Here is an 18,412-nt window from a genome sequence, read left to right as displayed (position 1 = left end):
TGAATTTTACCTTTACCAGTGATACTTATTCTTTAATATGTTCTCTGTTACTGATTAGCACCTTCTTGTTTCAGCTTAAAGAAGTCCCTTTAACATTTTTTATAAGGCCAGTTTAGTGGTGAACTCCTTTAGCTTTTGCTTTTCTGGAAAAACTCTTTATCTCTCCTTCAATTCTGAATGATAACTTTGCCAGATTGAGTATTCTTGGTTGACAGTTTTTCCTCTAAGCACTTTGAATATATTCTGCCACTCCCTTCTGGCCTGCAAAGTTTCTGCTGAAAAATCTGTTGTTTTTATGAGGATTCCCTTATATGGAATAGGTTGGGGGGTTTTCTTGCTGCTTTTAAGATTTTCTCCTTGTCTTTATCTTTTGACACATTAATTATAATGTGTCTTTGTGTGGGTCTCTCTGGGTTCATCTTATTTGGAACTCTCTGGATTTCCTGGATCTGGATATCAGTCCCTCCCCAGGTTGGGGAACTTCTCAGCCATTATTTTCTTTCAATAAATTTTCTGCCCCTTTCTCTCTTATTTTCCTGGGACCCCTATAATGCAAATATTGGTCTGCTTGATGTTGTCTTGTAAGTCCCTCAAAGTATCTTCACTTTTTTTTCCACTCTGTTTCCTTTTTGCTGCTTTGATTGGGAGAGTTCCACTGTCCTGTCCTTGAGTTCACTGATCCTTTCTCCTGCTTTATCTAGTCTACTCTTGAGCCCCTTCAGTGTATTTTTCAATTATTGTATTCTTCAGCTCTGTGACTTCTTTTGTTACTTTCTTATATTTTCCCTTTGTTAAGTTCTGACTGTATTCATCCATTCTTCTCCCAAATTCAGTGAGAATCTTTATGACAGTTATTTTGAACTCTTTATCAGGTAAATTACTTATCTTTGTTTCATTAAAGTCTTTTTTTGATGTTTTATCTTGTTCTTTCCTGTGGAACATATTTCTCTGTTTCTTCATTTTCCTTGATTCTCTACATTGGTTTCTATGCATTAGATGAAACAGCCACCTTGCCCAGACTTGAAGGAGTGAGTCCATGTAGGAGATGAACCTTATTGTTCAATCCTGCCCTAGCTCTTGGTTGTCTCTCAAACTTTTTTGATTGTTAAGTAGTCTATTTTGTTTTTAATGGATGCTAGTAGCTGAGAGTATGCCAAGACCTGTCAGTGTAGGAGGGATCTCAGTCAGCACCTAGACTAAACCTGATTGGAAGCTAAACCCTCAGGTAACAGCTTTCAAAGTATGCAAATATATACAGTTCTCTGGGACCACAAACATAAGTCCCACTGGCAGCTAGAGCCAGGTGATCTGGAGGTGTCCCCTGGGCAGCATCACAAAATTGGTGCCTCAGAAAAATGGACAGCCTCCTTTCCAGAAGATCCCAGAGACCTGGACTGAGGCAAAGAGAGAGTGCAAAGATGGTGTCCCCTGGCCTCCATTCCCGAGAGCGCCTTTGTAGGCCTCTAAAAGTGTGCCAAACCCTAAGCCTGCCCCTCAGGCCAAAGCTCCTGGACAAGCAAGAAGGCCTCTCTCTCAGAAAGATCTGCTATCTGCACAGTTCTCTGGGGGTGGCAGCCAGCCAGGAACTACCTTTGCATTTGTTACAGTCCCATGGGACCTAGGAACACAAGCCCCCCCTGGCCTCCAGAGCCAGGCAATCAAATGCATCCCCTGGTGGTGTTGGGGGGGGAGGGGCAGCCACAAAAAACAGGGCACCAGACACATATACAAGTCCACTCCAGGATACACTGGTGCTCTGGAGTGTGGCAGAGGGAGAACATGAAGATAGCACCCACCCCCCAGGTCTCTGGAAAGGATTGTGGTCAGCCCTTAGATGTGTGTTTAATTAGAAGCCTGCCCCTCAGGCCTAGCTGATAAGATAATAGGCCTCTTTCACAGAAAGGCTGAGCTCCTGGGTCTGTTGCCTCTTGCTGTGTCCTGGGGAGTGGTAGCTGGTTGAGAGCTCTTTCTCTGTTGGTTACAGTCCTATGGAACTTGTGAGCATATACTCTGCTGACCAGAACCAGTCATTCTAAAGGTCTCCCCTGGCAGCAACCACAAAAATTGGGGCACCAGAGATGGGCATAGGCTCCTTTCTAGGAGATCCTGGTGAGCTGGAGTAAGGGAGAGCAAAAAGATGGTGCCCGCCAGCCTCTGTCCCTAGAGGGTACCCCAGTAGGCCCTTAGACATGTGTTAGATTAGATTCCTTCTGCTCATACCAAACTTTAAGATTAGCAAATGAGCCTCTTTCACATAAAGTCTGGGTGCCTCTCAATTGACTGCCTCTGAGCTGGTCCTTGGGGTGGGGTGAGTCTGAAGATGAGTGCCCTTTAAGAGCCATTTCTCAGTTGGCTATGGCCTTGGGGGTCTCAAGGACATGGCCCCATTGGTTTTCAAAGCTTAGAGGGCTCACCTCTCAGGTGCAGGTCTTAAAAGTCGGGTGCCTGATGTGGGGTTCAAACCTTTCACTCCTCAGGGAGAAGCTACGGGTTTTGAGTTCCCTTCTGATTGTGTGTCACTGCAGCAGGTTGAGGGCAGGAGCGGGTTGCAGAGTTTATGGCGAGATTGTGTTAGCCTCTCCTACCTGCCTCAGTGTTGGTTTTTTTCTCATTTGCCCGATGTGTAGGAGTCACTCAGCCAGTTTTGGGGTGTCTTTTTTCCCAGAGGAAATTGTTGTGTAATTGGCTGTAGATTCAGTGTGTCTATGGGAAGAGGTGAGTTTAGGATCTTCCCATGTCACCGTCATGAACCAGTACCACTCATCACCTTTTCTCTGATTAGTAATTGTATAGTATATTTCTTTCCTATACCTTCACTTTCAATACCTTTCAGCTTTTTGGAATCTTAGTTTTAAGATATATTGCTTATGAACAGTTCATAGTTTTGCTATCCAGTTGATAATCTTTGTCTTTTACGTGGCCTGTTCTGTACATTTAATATAACTTCAGTGTAATTTCTGAGCTGGGCCAGGAGCAGTAATAGGGTTTCACCAGGTAAAGAATGGGTGGGAAGTATCCCAGGCAGAGGAAGTAATATAACAAAGCAACAGAAATAAATAAACTGCATAGGGAAAGCTCAGTAAATCTTCTGGAGCAGAAAAGAGTAGCAGAAGATTAGGCAGCAGAGGAGACCATGGCCTTGTCATCATGGTGAAGAGATAGCTTTTGGCCTTCCCTCCTTGCATAGTGTGGAGCACATGCTAGAAGTGATCGAGTTTTTCCAAAACTGTGCCTGGCACTTATGTAGAGTAAAATGAAAATGCAAGATGTAGTTCTTGCAATTAATAACCAACTAATTCCATTTAAAAGGTAAGATAATACAATTAAGAGTCCAGAAAAATGCAAAATAAGAAGATAAATAATAAAATAAAGTTAAAAATAAAGGAGTACCTGAGAAGGATCGCATCTTTCTTGTTTCTGCAGAGCCTCCTAGCATTGTTCTTGGCACTGAGTAGGTATTGGGTTGGCCAAAAAGTTCATTCCAGTTTTTCTGTGACGTCTTAGGGGAAAACCTGAATGAATTTTTGGCCAGCCCAATAATACTCAGTGCTGGGAGGAGTGAGAAGCCAGGCTGACTGGAATGTGTTGGGGAAGAATAGCAGATAGAGTGAATTCTATTCTGTGGAGAGTGAAGATTGCCAGGATGAGAGGCTGGGAAGGTTTGGAGCAGGAACAGAGGAAAAATAATACCAGCTTGCCTGATGCCCTTGTGAATGTGATTCTTGCCTTATTTATTTATTTATTTTTAATTAGCTAGGGTTACAAATTGTGGGCTGGGTCTGTGGTAATGAAATAGAATGGGCAAGACCTATGGCAATATCATAACAAAGCCTGGATATTGTCTACACAGCCCCGACCAGCTCAGCCTTGGCTGAGTTGGGTTCTGACTGCCTTGAAAAGCCAAGTTTCTTTTCTGACCCTCTCATGCTCATCTGCTTTCTGTACAGCTCTGGGAATGCACAGGATCGCCCTTTGGAATGAATTTCCTTAAACAAACCTGGACTGTGTCACAATTGTTAGTTCTCACTGTCCGTAAGGCAGATAATTGCCTTGACTGAAAATGCCTCTTTCAGCTCCTGCCAGCGTTTATATTAAAAGATTTAGGTAGAGTGATGATAGTGTAACAAAATGTGGGAACAGAATTTATTACAGATGTACTATAACTTATTTAAAACACCCCAGTTGTTATTTTTCTGTGTTCATATATATATATAGAGAGAGAGAGAGGTTTTTTTTCCTTTTTGGAATTTTAATTTTTGAATTTAGAAGTTTAGGAAAATATATTTGATTTTCAGAAAATGGACAGCTCTTTATGATGATATATTTTTTAAAGCCCAATTTTCTCTTAGATTGTTTTAAATCTAGATTTTTCTTGATTTTTTTAAAAGATAACTTTTTAAGATTGTTTTTCTGAGCTATATTTTTCAGTTCTGTGGATTTTTGGTCCTCAGGTAATTTGAATTCAAGGAGAATTTTCATAATGAATCTACTGACTTTGTACAATGAGGAAAGGCCCCTTTGCTTTCTAAATAATGAGTACTTCTGGGATTACACTGATACTTAGATTCTCTATAGCAGGGGTCCCCAACCCCCAGGCCACAGACCAGTACCAGTCTGTGGCCTGTTAGGAACTGGGCTGCACAGCAGGAGAGGTGAGCGGCGGGTGACGGAAGCTTCATCTGTATTTACAGCCGCTCCCCATTGCTTGCATTATCACCTGAGCTCCGCCTCCTGTCAGGTAAGCGGCGGCATTTGATTCTCATAGGAGCTCGAACCCTACTGTGAACTGTGCACGTGAGGGATCTAGGTTGTACACTCCTTATGAGACTCTAATGCCTGATGATCTGGCTGGGGAGTGGCTGCAGATACAGATTATCATTAGCAGAGAGGTTTGACTGCACAGAGATCATAATAAATCATTTGCTTGCAGAGTCATATCAAAACCTTATCGGCAGACTTCCCTGGTGGTTCAGTGGTTAAGAATCTGCCTGCCAATGCAGGGGACGTGAGTTTGATCCCTAGTCTGGGAAGTTCCCACATGCCGTGGAGCAACTGAGCCCATGCACCACAACTGCTGAAGCCCGCGCACCTAGAGCCCGTGCTCCGCAACAAAGAGAGGCTACCACAATGAGAAGCCCGCACACCACAACGAAAAGTAGCCCCCGCTTGCTGCAACTAGAGAAAGCCCACGCACAGCAATGAGGACCCAATGCAGCCAAAAAATAAATAAAATTTTAAAAAGCCCTATCAGTGAGTGGCAAATGAAAACAAGCTCAGGGCTCCCACAGATTCTGCATTATGGTGAGTTGTATAATTATTTCATTATATATTACAATGTAGTAATAGAAATAAAGTGCACAATAAATGAAATGTGCTTGAATCATCATGAAACCATCCCCACCCCCATCCGTGGAAATCTATGGGAAAGAGGTTCTCAAGGTTCTCAGTGTTTAAAAATATTCCAAGAGACACACACACACAAGACTAGTACTAGCTGCAGTCTGTACTTAGAATCATAGAACCCTCAAAATGACTCTGTGGCACCAGAAATTTATGATCCATGATCTTAAATAGCTCTGTATTTTTGACAGCTATAATAGGAAATGAAAAACTACTACTGTCCCGTTTTAAAATAACTGAGATTTTTTAAAAAAATGAATGTGAATTTTCAACTCTGGTTTAAGTGTGTATCTGATACCCCAAAGAAAACAAATTGTCACTCTTAACTTTGAAATATTTAGGTTAAAGGACAAAAATGGCACTTAGATAGTTTGGGGCTCAAGGTTATAGGAGTAAAGAAAGTTATTTCAACACAACATAGTTATACAAAGATTCTTGGAATAAATCCAGACTTTGAAGAGGATGAGTACTTTTACTTGGTACTAGGAAAAAACAGGCTGCTTCATCGTGTCCTTGGTCTTGCTGTAATAAGAAGGTGGCTGGCTGGTGTTAATAGAAAAAGGCCTGGAACATCACTTTTTTCTTCTTGGATATTTATATCAATGAACTGAAAATACCTTTAAGAGCATCCTCTTTGATGTGCTGTTATTCAAATGGCAGTGGTGATAATCATGGAAGTAGATCTGACTGACTACTACTCAGCCTCCTGTAAGGGAACTGTGTAGTGCAGCTCCGTAGGAGAGGTATATTCTGTAAAACAAATGCTGAGATACAGAGTAACCATTCATTGAGCAGGTCCTCCGTAGGAGGCACTGTGCTAAGTGCTCAATACAAATTATGTCAGTTATTTCTCCCAAACCCCTGTGATATCCCTTTTTATAGATGAGGAAGGAGACTGAATCTCAGAGAGGTTAAGTAACTTGTCTAAGGTAACCCAGCAAGTAAGTGGCTGAGCTGATCCAGAGCTTGAGCTCGTTCCCACCATGCCTGAAAAATATCACTAGCACTTGGTAAAGAGAAGAGCTCAGTACATGGAAGTACGAATTCTGTCATAGAAAAATTGTGCTCCAGGGATAGTTCTCTTATTACAGAACAGGAACGGAGTGCTGATTGGACTGTCTTGAGTATTTTTTCAGCAGTGACAGAACATCAACTCATCCCCATTTGTACTTTCTCTGTCTTGTCCCTTTTGCGTCTGAACATGGCAGTTGCTGGGACGGAGGGTGCATGGGTGCTCTTACTACAGCCCTTCACTTTGTTTTCCTGTGATTATGTTAGTTGAAACCAAGAATTAGGGTCAAGAAATTTTTATAGCTCTGAAATCTATAGGTGATCTTAGGTTTCATTTAAGAAGTTTTGAGAGTAGTTTGACAAGTACTGAATGACTTAATTCATCTCACAGTGATTAGCTGCAAGGATCTGTGAAAGGAACAAGCTCAGCACAGCCACTGGCGAGTGCTGTGGCACAGCTGCCTGAAGACACGTTTTGTTAGCAGTGAAAGAACTGTGGTCCTGAGTGCATTAGTTTGCTAGGGCTGCCCCACAAAGGACCACTAACTAGGTAGTGTAAACAGCAGAGATGTATCGTCAGATTGTCGACAGGGTTGCTGCCCCCTGAGAGAGGATCTTTCCTGTGCCTTTCGCCTCGTTTCTGGCGTTTTGCTCGCAATCTTTGGCTTTCCTTGGCCTGTTGGCAGCATCACCGTGATCTGTGCCTTCATCTTCACATGGTGTTCCTCCCGTATGTCTGTCTGCCTCCAGATTTCCCATTTTATAAGGACACCAGGTATTTAAGGCTCATCTTCATAATCTCATTTTAACTTCATTATAATCCTCTGTAAAGACCCTGTCTCCAAAAAAGGTCACATCCTAAACTACTGGGGGTTAGGGCTTCAACATATGCATTTTAGGGGGACACGTAACACTAAATAAGTGTTAACAACTGTGTGCCACATACACCCCTTCCCGCAGCTCCACTTACATTAGCTGAGGTGTTATCCACAGTACGTAGGTCCAGTTTATTGAATCAGTTGTATTTAGTAAGGTGTCTCTCCTTTTCAGAATAATACCAAAATAAATAAAAGTCTACAATGATTGGAATTTCTCCCTCTGCCAGCCTGGGCCTGCTTCGCGTTTGGAACCAACAGTGGGGAATTTGACGCTGTCGGCTTCCTTCCTTGCTCTGCCTTTCTCCCCCTCACTTCTCCTGGTTTTTACCCTTCCAGGATCAGGCCTAAAGGGGCTTAAGGGGAAAAGCCAGCTGGGATGTTTTCGTCTGACGAAGGTGCCCCCTAGGTGGCGGATGTGGTTCTCTTTGGTAGATTCCAGGGAGACCCTACAGCTGGGGCTTCCCCCTTCAGCTCCCCTGATGCAGTAGGGCCTCCCCTCCAGCTGACCCCCTCACTACACACCCTTGGCCCCTAGCTTTTGGTGTTCCACTTCTCTGCTGGTTATCTTCATCCCTCTGCGCAGAACTCTCTGGGGAGGCTATCTTTTAAGGCAGCCCCATGCTGGCTATGTTTCACGGGGCCTGGTTTGGTTCTTGGGAAACACGCACCTTTGCTGTCAGTGGAAATAAGAGTCTACTCCCAGCGCAGCCTTTTAAACTCTGCTGACAGGTAGAGACAGCTCAGCCATAGCCTCTCGCCTTTAGAGTTACTTTTCAGGCTTGAGTCAAATCTTAGTCTTTGTCGCTTCAGGTCCAGGAGATACTGGGCCTGCTCTTCAGGTGACTCCCTCGGCTTAGTTTGAGGTGAGGGGCTGCGTTCTCCTCTTTTCCTCCGTGGGCAGAGGTGGCGGTGGACACAGAGCACACTTGACACTCTCCAGTAATGTACCCTCTTTGGGCCTTTATAACTTGTTTTGTTTTGATTTGATGTTTCTGTACTGTTTTTGATTGAGATATAATTGACGTATAACATTATATTAGTTTTAGGTGTACAACATAATGATTTATATATTGCAAAATGATCACAATAAGTAACATCTATCATAATGTATAATAATGTATATAACATAGAACACCTATTTCATCATATTTAGTTACAAAATTTTATTTCTTGCCATGAGAACTTTCAAGATCTATTCTCTTAAAAACTTTTAAATATACAATATAGTAGTATTAACTGTAGTCACCATGTGCTGTACATTACCTCCCCATGACTTATTTATTTTATAACTAGAAGTTTGTACCTTTTGACCACCTTCACTCATGTCACCCACCCTCCACGCCTTTACAACTTCTGCTTCTCAGAGGCAGGGGGAGACTGGCTAAAACAGCAAAGTCAGATAGGGCTAAACCCTTTCCAAGCCCTGCATGGATGCTCTGTTCTTCTGACATCTCTGCAGGTACTCACTGAGCCACGCCCTGGAGGGGCGCCCTGGTCAGTAGCTGAACAGTTAAGGGAGAAGGAAGACACCCAGATGTCCGTGGTGGGATGGTCTCATTTGCAGAGGAGCACAAATGACCGTTTACTTATATTACAGACAAGGGGGTTGAGTCATGGAATGTGAGTTCTGACCTTGAAGAGAGCATCCTTGCATTGCAGTTATCCCATTTAAACATCATGAAATACACCTTAACAAAAATTATTGGCCTGTTTTGTCAATTTATAGAAAATTTTAGCTACTTAGTGGTTTCTGTAACACATTTGGATTTTCTTAGTGAAGAACTAACCTGTTACAGCTCCCTGTTTTTGCCCATGTTACTTCATACAGTATCTCTGAAGAATATCTTATTATGGCAGGGAGAAGAGAGTAGGCTGTGTGTGTGTGTGTGGAATCCAAAAGCAGAATTGTGTTCATTGTTTTACTCTGCAAAGATCATTCTGTTCTAAAGATATGATATAAATGATGGTTCTTTGCTGTATTTAATTTCATTATAATAGAATTCATTCTCTACATTAAAATAATAGGTGATTATTTCAACGCTAAATTATATGTTTATAGAGCATTCAGAATTGAATAATAAAAGATTAGTCCAAGTTCATAGCATTCTACTTGAATAATTATGATTTATTCACCTATATAATACAAAAGTACTGATTCCTTTGGTCTTTTTTTAAAAATTAGGTAATACTCAGTGGAAGAGATCACACAGTAAAGACCCAAAGTTCACAAAATGTGATAGGAATTTAAAGAGTAAAAGCAGATGGGCAGATAAGCACTATTAAAACCGGCCTGTAAAATTGAAAATAAATATTTGAATTCTTTGAATAAAAAGTCCAGAATAGGGGCTTCCCTGGTGGCGCAGTGGTTGAGAGTCTGCCTGCCAAGGCAGGGGACGCGGGTTCGTGCCCCGGTCCGGGAAGATCCCACATGCCGCGGAGCAGCTGGGCCCGTGAGCCATGGCCGCTGAGCCTGCGCGTCCAGAGCCTGTGCTCCACAACGGGAGAGGCCACAACAGTGAGAGGCCCGCGTACCGAAAAAAAAGAAAAAAAAAAGTCGAGAATAATTGTGGAAGGTTGATAATGCATGAAGTCATCACTTTTGGTATGTGACAGCAGCAGTGGTACAGAGAACCTGAAGGCCTTGTGCTGCTGTCACTGGGGGAAAGGAGAAGGCAAGCCCGGTGGGTAATTCTTTCCACTTTAGTTCTTGGCCATAAAGAGTAAAATGGGAGTATATAGGCAACATAACAAACCACTAAACCTGCAAGTAAACGTTGAGACTAGGAAACAAACACAGAAATAAATTACATCCTATTAATAGGGCAAAGAGATTTTTCATTACTTAAATAGTATATACTAAATTATAATAACTAAAGTATCTTTAGTTGTAAATATCAGTTAGGTTGTGATGCTACAATGAAGATAGAGTATGAAAGAATATTGTTAAGACAGAAAGGTTTGCTTTTGGTCATAGGGCATTTTGTACATATATAGATATTTAGTATTTATTTTTGGTCATAGCGCTGATTTATTTCCAATTGTTTATTTTAAATTAACACCAATGATTCTCCTTTACAAAATTGGCTTTTGCTTTTTTTTTTTTTGCGGTGCACGGGCCTCACTGTTGTGGCCTCTGCCGTTGCGGAGCAACAGGCTCCGGATGCGCAGGCTCAGCGGCCATGGCTCACGGGCACAGCCGCTCCGCGGCATGTGGGATCTTCCCGGACCGGGGCACGAACCCGTGTCCCCTGCATCGGCAGGCGGCCTCTCAACCACTGCGCCACCAGGGAAGCCCGGCTTTTGCATTTTTAAAGGTTTCAGAAATAATTTTAGAAATAAATTCCCAATGACAGAAAATTATCACCAGTATGAGATTTCCAACTAGCCACGTTCTGTGATGTTGTTTCACTTCCTAATGCACCATGGGAAGCTGGTTTTACTCTTAGGAAGAGTATCTCGCTCATGCTCACATCCTACTGGGGGGTTAGAAGCATGCAGCTACTGTTTGTCCTCAAAGCTTTTTGGTAGAATGTGGCAGAGAAACCTTAAACTTTAAAAACCCTTTTTATATCCATTGGTTTCATAATCCATTCAACTAATATTTGTGACATGAAGCATGGAATATTCAGACACAGAGATGGTTAAGACACTGTCCCTGTATCGAAAGAACTCAGTCTTCTGGGTTGTTTCTTTTTTTCCCATACGTTCACAAAAATTTCTTACTTTACGTAAATCCAGGCTTGGTTCCTGTTGAATATTTTACTATACGTTTTATGGCTTCTTGCTGTGTAGTGCAAAGTATTAATAAGCTAAGTATCTTTCATGATGCTGTGTTTGTTAGACCTTTTTCTTTATGTATGACCACGAAAGTCAGTGAAGTGGGAGTTAATTATCTACGTCATAGCTCTGGCTTTAATGTTTCTTCATATTCTTGCAGCCCCACAGGTACTTTTCAGCCATACAAGTGAATCTTCCAACTTCAATGTGAAACCATCAAAAACTCCAGTTTCCCCAGTCTCAAAGATGATAGCTACCACCTCAAAACCCATAGCAAAACCATCAACAACTGCAGCTGCCTCAGTCTCAAATAACGGGACCGCCACTACCTTGAAAACAGCAAAACCATCAACAATTCTAGTTGCTTCAGTCTCAAATAACGGGACAGCCACCACCTCAAAACGCATAGCAACATCTAAAATGATAACACCAGAGGTCTCAACAAATATGACTTCCACCACCTTAAGGTCTACACTCAAAGTCACAAGTGTTTCACAAAATATATCCCAGATATCAACATCCACAATGACCACAACCCACAATAGTTCGGTGACGTCTGTTTCTTCATCAGTAACAAGTATGTATAAAAATGGACCTATTTTTCCTATGCTGAAAAAATAGTTGTTAAAATGCCACATTTACATCATTCCATTCTGTAAAAATGTAGAAATTTAGACAATTATTTCTCATTTCCTAAATAAATTAGTTGTAGAGATCAGGAAGAGTCAGTTGACTTAGTAACTATCTTGTCCCTTTAAAAAAATTAGCTTCCAACTTAACCATGCCAAATCATGACTGTATGAGATCCATCCATAAATAAATAATTTATCCTAACATGGGATTTTATTTTGCGTGGTTTGAAAACTTGTCATACCTTTAACTCTTTGAACCTCATTCTAGAAAGGAATTAGGCAGGCTCAGTCTCCTTGATTTCTAAACCTAAATCATGGAGAACTTTGGTTTTAATTTACTTGTGCCATAAAAATATTTTTTAATGGTATTATATATAGTCACATATGTAGTATTAGTCTCAGCACTCTTTATTTTTTTGCATTTGTTTAAAATATAATGCCTGTGAAACCATGAATTCAAAAACCTTAAGATTCTCTTTTAAGTTATCCAGAGTTGAAGTTCTGTTTAAAAGCTAGTGATTACATTTATCAGAACAAATAGCAGACTTCATGGTTTCTTTTGTGTGTTTTTATATACTTCTATTCCAAATACTTTATTTTTTTATTACTACAATTTATGTATTGAAATCAACTTTAATGTCTCAGGGGCTCTTGACTCCATAAAATTAAAATAGTTAAAATTCCCAATTTATTCAAAAGGAGAAATTTCAATTAGAAACATTTACTCAAATTGGATCCAGTTTCAAGATTTCAGCTGTTACCCAGACCTGTTTTGTTTAAGGCATGAACTCTTAAGAAAATTCATAAAAGAATTAACCAAATCTTGCTGACTCTGAGGTTTTGGTAGACCCTCCAAGCCCAGTCTCACCTTAAGATCTTGGGGTTGTAGGCACTGGGGATTTAAGGGATGTGTTGGATCAAGTGAAGAAAACTAGAACCAGGCAGTCACTAGACACAAAATCATCTGGAGAGCACCTTGATGTGCTTACGATTCCCCCTTGTCCCCAGATCAGCATTCTTACATAGAAATTCAGAATGTTTTAGCTTATTACAATATGTTTAAAAAGCACTAAAGCCTTATTTTTTTGTTTCCTTTTGCTTTCTTCTAGTCACAGCAACTATTATTTCTAAGGAAAATAAAGGATCAAAATTTGATACTGGCAGCTTTGTTGGTGGTATTGTATTAACACTGGGAGTTTTATCTTTTCTTTACATTGGATGCAAAATGTATTATTCAAGAAGAGGCATTCGGTATAGAACCATGTAAGTTTTGATTGGCCAGGACTTTTTTATTATTATTAATTCTGTATTTAAATATCATGACAAAATATCAGAGTAGAGCGAGTATTCATCTCAGGGATTAATAATTTATAGATTTATGAGTTATATTCCCATTAATCCTCTATGCCCAAAGCAAATTGTTTGTGTGCAAGCTTGTGATTATAATTATTTGCAAATGCAAATGGATATACCTATAAAAATGATTGTATTTTATTAGTGTCATACTTTTTTTTTTTTTTTTTTTCACCAGAGACCCAAGTTTAGCCAGTCCTTTTCACTTGCTTATACCTCTAATTGCAAGAAATACCATTATCAGGTCTCCTGAGGCTGTTGACCTAGTGTTACTGACAAACACAAGACATACTAAAATAACATCCTTGATAAAAACGTGATTTTTGCTTTCTGTGACAAAGAAAATAAAGAAATTCTTCTGACAGCCTCATTTTCCCTGATACTGAGTTGTTAGTATAATATACATTATCAGTTAATCTGTAGCAAAACTGTCTTTTCAGGTGAGCTTTATCAACAAGTCCCCAACAACAAACTATGTCATTCTAAAGAGCTGATGGTTTTTGGAGGTATCATCTCCCAATTTTTGTTATTCCAACAAAGTCCTTTTGGTTTTTTCTTTTGAGCCTTATATGTACAAGAGCAAATCCATTCTTTTGATTGTTAATGTATGTATAAAATAAATACCATAGAATAGATGACCATTATCCAAGATTTGTTTAAGTTGTCATATGCATATGTGTCTCACACAGGGTTTCCATGTCAGAAACACTTGGGAACTACTAATTGAGCAAAGTAAAATAGAATAGGTTACTTTACTATAAAAATACTGTAAGCCTTTGATATGTTGATGTACATTATGAATTTTTAGGAGGAGAATATAGTATGAAAATATGTCTCAACTTTTTCATTGAACTAAGAAAACCAGACTTTAAAAAAAGTATATTTAAATTAGAAGTTACCTTCCACATACAGTATCCATCATATCGAACTTACTTTAAAAGCGCATCAAGGTGGTGTTTTGTCAGATTAAAAGCACATTCAGAAACATTTCATTCTTTTCTCTTTTAGATCAACCCGTAAAAGAAAAAAATACATGAAGGAAACTGACTAAACAGAGTTGACTCTAAAAATGCTTTAAAATTTGAAATATTTTTTAAAACCACTGTGTTTCTAGAAATACTTATCTGTTTTCTTGGTAAATTTCACCAGTTAAACAGAAGGCACATTTTGATTATAGTAAATTTAATGCAACTCCTTTTTTATAATATCAATATTTATTGATATACTTGAGGCTATAAAATATTGAAGGAATTAAATTTAAATGTGTTGTTTTCATTTTAAAGTGCCTTAACTACAAAGTATATAATTTTAGCTTTATGGACTTTTTCCTCACGTATACATGACCACATAATGCTGCATGCCCTGTGGAGGACATCAGAGTCCAGAATCCCCATAACTGTAAGGACAGAGCTGTGTGGCATGTAAGGAAGGCAGTGTGACTCTAACAGGAGTCTTATTCATATCAGAACCAGTAGATGGTGAAAACACCATATTTAGTTGAGTCTAAGTACACATTTTTGTTTTTGTGTATTTCCACATTTTAACACCTCTGAAATGGATGTATCTTACAGTCTATGGGATGAGAAAGCATTGTGTTGTAGTTTAATAGGCCATGTTTTTCTTAGTGCTACATTTTTTAAAGAGTGCATTTTAAAGCCAGTAGTTCCTTTGAAGTTATAAATAATGACATTCCATAAGTAAGGACTTAATATTTGTCCCATTAAGGAACCTGAGACCTTCTATACCTAGTAATTATTAGCATTTCTAGTTTTCATTTATTGGATAATAACACTGATTAAAACACTGATTATAGTGTTAACTCCTGTGTTTCTTAGAGTTGCATGGAGAGACAGTGGAGTGAAGTGGTAAGAGATGGGGTTTGGGGCAGACAGACTTAATTTTGATTCTGGTTCTACTGTTGACTAGCAGGGTGCCTACCCACGTTTATATAAATTATGTAGTACAGTGTACAGTGGTCAAGACGAGAGTTCACATGCTTGCTTAGCTTCTGATCTTCTGTGAAATGGAATTGATTGATTAAATAAATAAATAACATTTTATATATATATATATATATATTTTTTTTTTAAGTGCCCTCTCTCTGCTTAGGGGTACTGTGATGATTAAATGAGATATGGATGTAAAGTCTGTAGCATAACACCTGGCACATAGAAGATGCTCAAGAAATGATCGCTGTTTTGGTTGTTTTCTTTTTTAAAGAGGGTTATAATAGCTAATTGATGAAAAGTCACACAGGCACTGCAGAGATTTGAGCATAGGTCCATTTCGCAACCTGAATACACTGCTTGAATCCTTAACCAATACAGTATACCAGGTACTTTTTCTTAAGAAACTTTACACAAAGCAATGACAGTTTTGATTCTGAAATTTATTTATTACTTAAAATTATGAACTATAAGTAGTTTGATACAAATATAAAACATAAAGTAACTTTAACTTTTGATATATTACAGTGATGAACATGATGCCATCATTTAAGGGACTCCAAGGATCAATGGAAAGAAGATTGATACAACCCTATCAATTAATTTTGATTTATTATTACTTTAGAACAGTATTCTCTTCTTGAAAATAGCATAAACAGGCCATGAATATAATATACAATGTATTATATAAATATGTAAAGATTCCTCATGATTGCTAAAGGTAAAAAGGGTTTGATTTGGGTTTTTTAATGAACATATGTAGCATACAGTTAATGCAATGGTTAGAAAATATATAGGAAGACAAGTCTTGTCCCATTTTTTTGTGTCATTGGTCACATAGGGCCAGTAATTGGAAAACATCATCAGTGAAGGGTATGATGCCATGTGTTCATACAAATAAGGAGCTTGTCTCAGCACTCAGGATTTTGATGTCTTTGTTGGTCACACAAAGAACCTCAGTGCTGTTAAGAGCTGGATATATCCTAATTACCATTGCCACATAGCAGAAATTATATGAATAAGCCAAGTCTTAAGCATAATTTTAGTTGAAGTGTCTCTTCAGAAAGCATCCATATTTCATATGTTTAAAGCTTAGTTATTTGGTTTAAAAACAAAATGCATGCCCTCCCCCACCAAAAAAAAAAGTCAAATAAAACTAGGAACAATATGTGGGCTTATCCCTGTTAGAGAGCCATTGGAGAGCCTGTATTTTTAATAACTTCTTTGGCGCTTTCAATGGCAGTTGATGTAATTGCCTTTTTTTTCCTCTGTAATTTCAGTAAATTGCAATGTTTAACATAATAATGTTTTAAAGACTTAGTTATTAGTGTTAAATAATAAGTTAGATTATTTGCTACTGTGAGAATACTGTTACCACTGGAAATTGCTTTACTTCATGTTCAGCTGTTAATTTTATATTTAGTGAATATTTTTAACAGATGTAGACCTGCTTTCAATATCTAGAAATGGTTAACGTAATGTAAACACACCTAGCCTTAAAAAAAGAGACTCTTATATGATTTCCAAAGCAACATTTAGAACTCTCTTTAGTCCAAACGATAGATGAATGCTGTTTATCAGGCCAGGGATTGTGGGGCTCCCCTCAGGCTACTAAACCTATAGGATGAGAATGCCGCATTTTTGTGCACTGTCAATGTTACTCAAAGATTTGGGGAAACAGCATTTTTATACTAAGACACCAATGTACTTTGGAATAAATTCCTGCGGAGTATTTAAGACAGAAAAGTTCCTGCTTCCTTATTTGGGTCCTCTTCCTCCCGTGCTGACGAGGGGAGGCACGTTCAGATGTACCATGTTAATGGAGAGGAAGCACGCAATATTGAGGGACACTATTATCAGCCAGCATATTTTGGAGTGTTTTCAGCTTTACAGTTTATATTCCAGCACTCAAAACTCAGGGTCAAGTTTCGACAAAAGAGGTATTTAGTCATACTGTGTACTAAGATATTGTTTCTTCTATCTTAGATGGTCACAGTAAATCACACCAATGTCTTGACAGTCCAAAAATGAGCTAAGAAGTCCTAAAAAATATGTACATACATTTAATAGGAATTAAATGTAACTTTTGTGATCAGCTTTTGGTTTGCAGAGAATCAAGAATTCTGATATAAAAGGATCATTTCTACTCACTGTGTATTATGGCCAATTGATGTGATGAAAATGAATAATAAAAATTATCCAGAATATGGATATGACAGGATGGATGGATGTGACACATGGAATGTGGAAGAAATATTATGAAACACATGTGTTTGCATTAGTTTGAAAAAAGAGATGTGGGCTGATAAGTTGTATGTTACTAACTTAACCATAACTGGTCTTTTAAACACTGCTTCATTTCTTTGCAAAATATACTAAAGATACGTTTTATAGTAATGGGGGCTTTCTAAATTTGATTTGTCTCCTGCATTCTTGATATTTCAGTACTTTAAGTCAGTCAGAACTTTGTAGACAGGACTGAACTTTTCTTGAATACTTGTTTCTTAGCACTTTGAAAAATATAAAACCACTTTTTAAGTACTAAATGTCATTATTTGCCTTTAAAGTTTCCTGTGCTTTAGGTTCGAAATATTTTAGTTATGTCTTTTTTCTGTATATAAGTTGTATAATTTGTTACTTTCAAATATCAGTACTTCAATGCAATCAGGTGTTGGGGGTTTTTGCTTTGTTGTTTTGTTTTTGTTTTTTGGTTATCTGCAGAAATTGAGGGAAACAGGTATATAAACCAGTATTTCCCTTTGGAGCACATTTCCTAAGCGTAAATTTATCTTCCTTATTATGTTTACTTCAGCAAATGTTCAGTTTTATTTGCATTCTTTGATAATGTATTTACTTGAAGATAAAAGCAATTCAGATGTATGTCTAAATATTACGTAGAATTCAACCTATGATTTTAAAATTTCCTTGGATAATCCATAGAATGAATAATTCAAATACAGATAATGAGAGCTGGCAGTATATTACAGTGATAATTTTGTATTTTTCAGAAAAAAATGTAAAGCAAATTTCTGTTACTTTTTTCTTTTTATTACAATGACCAACTTTTGGCATTTCATTGTTACTGAGATCTATTTTTAGAATAAAATTTTGTTAAGAGTAGTACATGGTTTTGCTTCATTTTATCAAACTCAAGAGAAATTAACAAATAGAAAATGCCCAAAGTAAAAAGGCAGATCGTGGGGGCTAATCTGACACTGTAAGTGTGGTTGCCTGGTTCAGCAGCAGCAGGAACATCACCTGGAAACTTGTTAAAAGTGCAAATTCTTGAGTCCCATCCCAAACCTACTGAATCACAAACTCTGGGGTGGAGCCCAGCAGTGTTTTAGCAATCCTATCAGGTTATTCTGATGAACACCAGAGTATGAGAGGCACTGCTCAAAGGATTTTCATTTGA

At 38.6% G+C, this 18,412-nt stretch overlaps 1 protein-coding gene across 1 annotated transcript in view; it reads left to right on the top strand.

Annotated features, from left to right (window-relative positions):
• The window catches only part of TMEM123 (transmembrane protein 123), a 73,314-nt gene extending 55,197 nt beyond the window's left edge, over window positions 1-18,117 (top strand). Inside the window, exons 3-5 of the mRNA XM_027087836.1 lie at window positions 11,227-11,643; window positions 12,808-12,961; window positions 15,526-18,117. Of these exons, the coding sequence (XP_026943637.1) occupies window positions 11,227-11,643; window positions 12,808-12,961; window positions 15,526-15,550 (596 nt within the window). The 3' untranslated portion in view covers window positions 15,551-18,117. The remainder of the gene's footprint in view (window positions 1-11,226; window positions 11,644-12,807; window positions 12,962-15,525) is intronic.
• Window positions 18,118-18,412: the final 295 nt, after the last annotated feature.

This window comes from Aethalodelphis obliquidens, unplaced genomic scaffold (assembly GCF_003676395.1).
Source record: "Aethalodelphis obliquidens isolate GAN/ISIS:26980383/991018 unplaced genomic scaffold, ASM367639v1 scaffold60, whole genome shotgun sequence".
NCBI classification, from domain to species: domain Eukaryota; kingdom Metazoa; phylum Chordata; class Mammalia; order Artiodactyla; family Delphinidae; genus Aethalodelphis; species Aethalodelphis obliquidens.
This window is presented reverse-complemented; position numbering and strand designations above follow the sequence as displayed.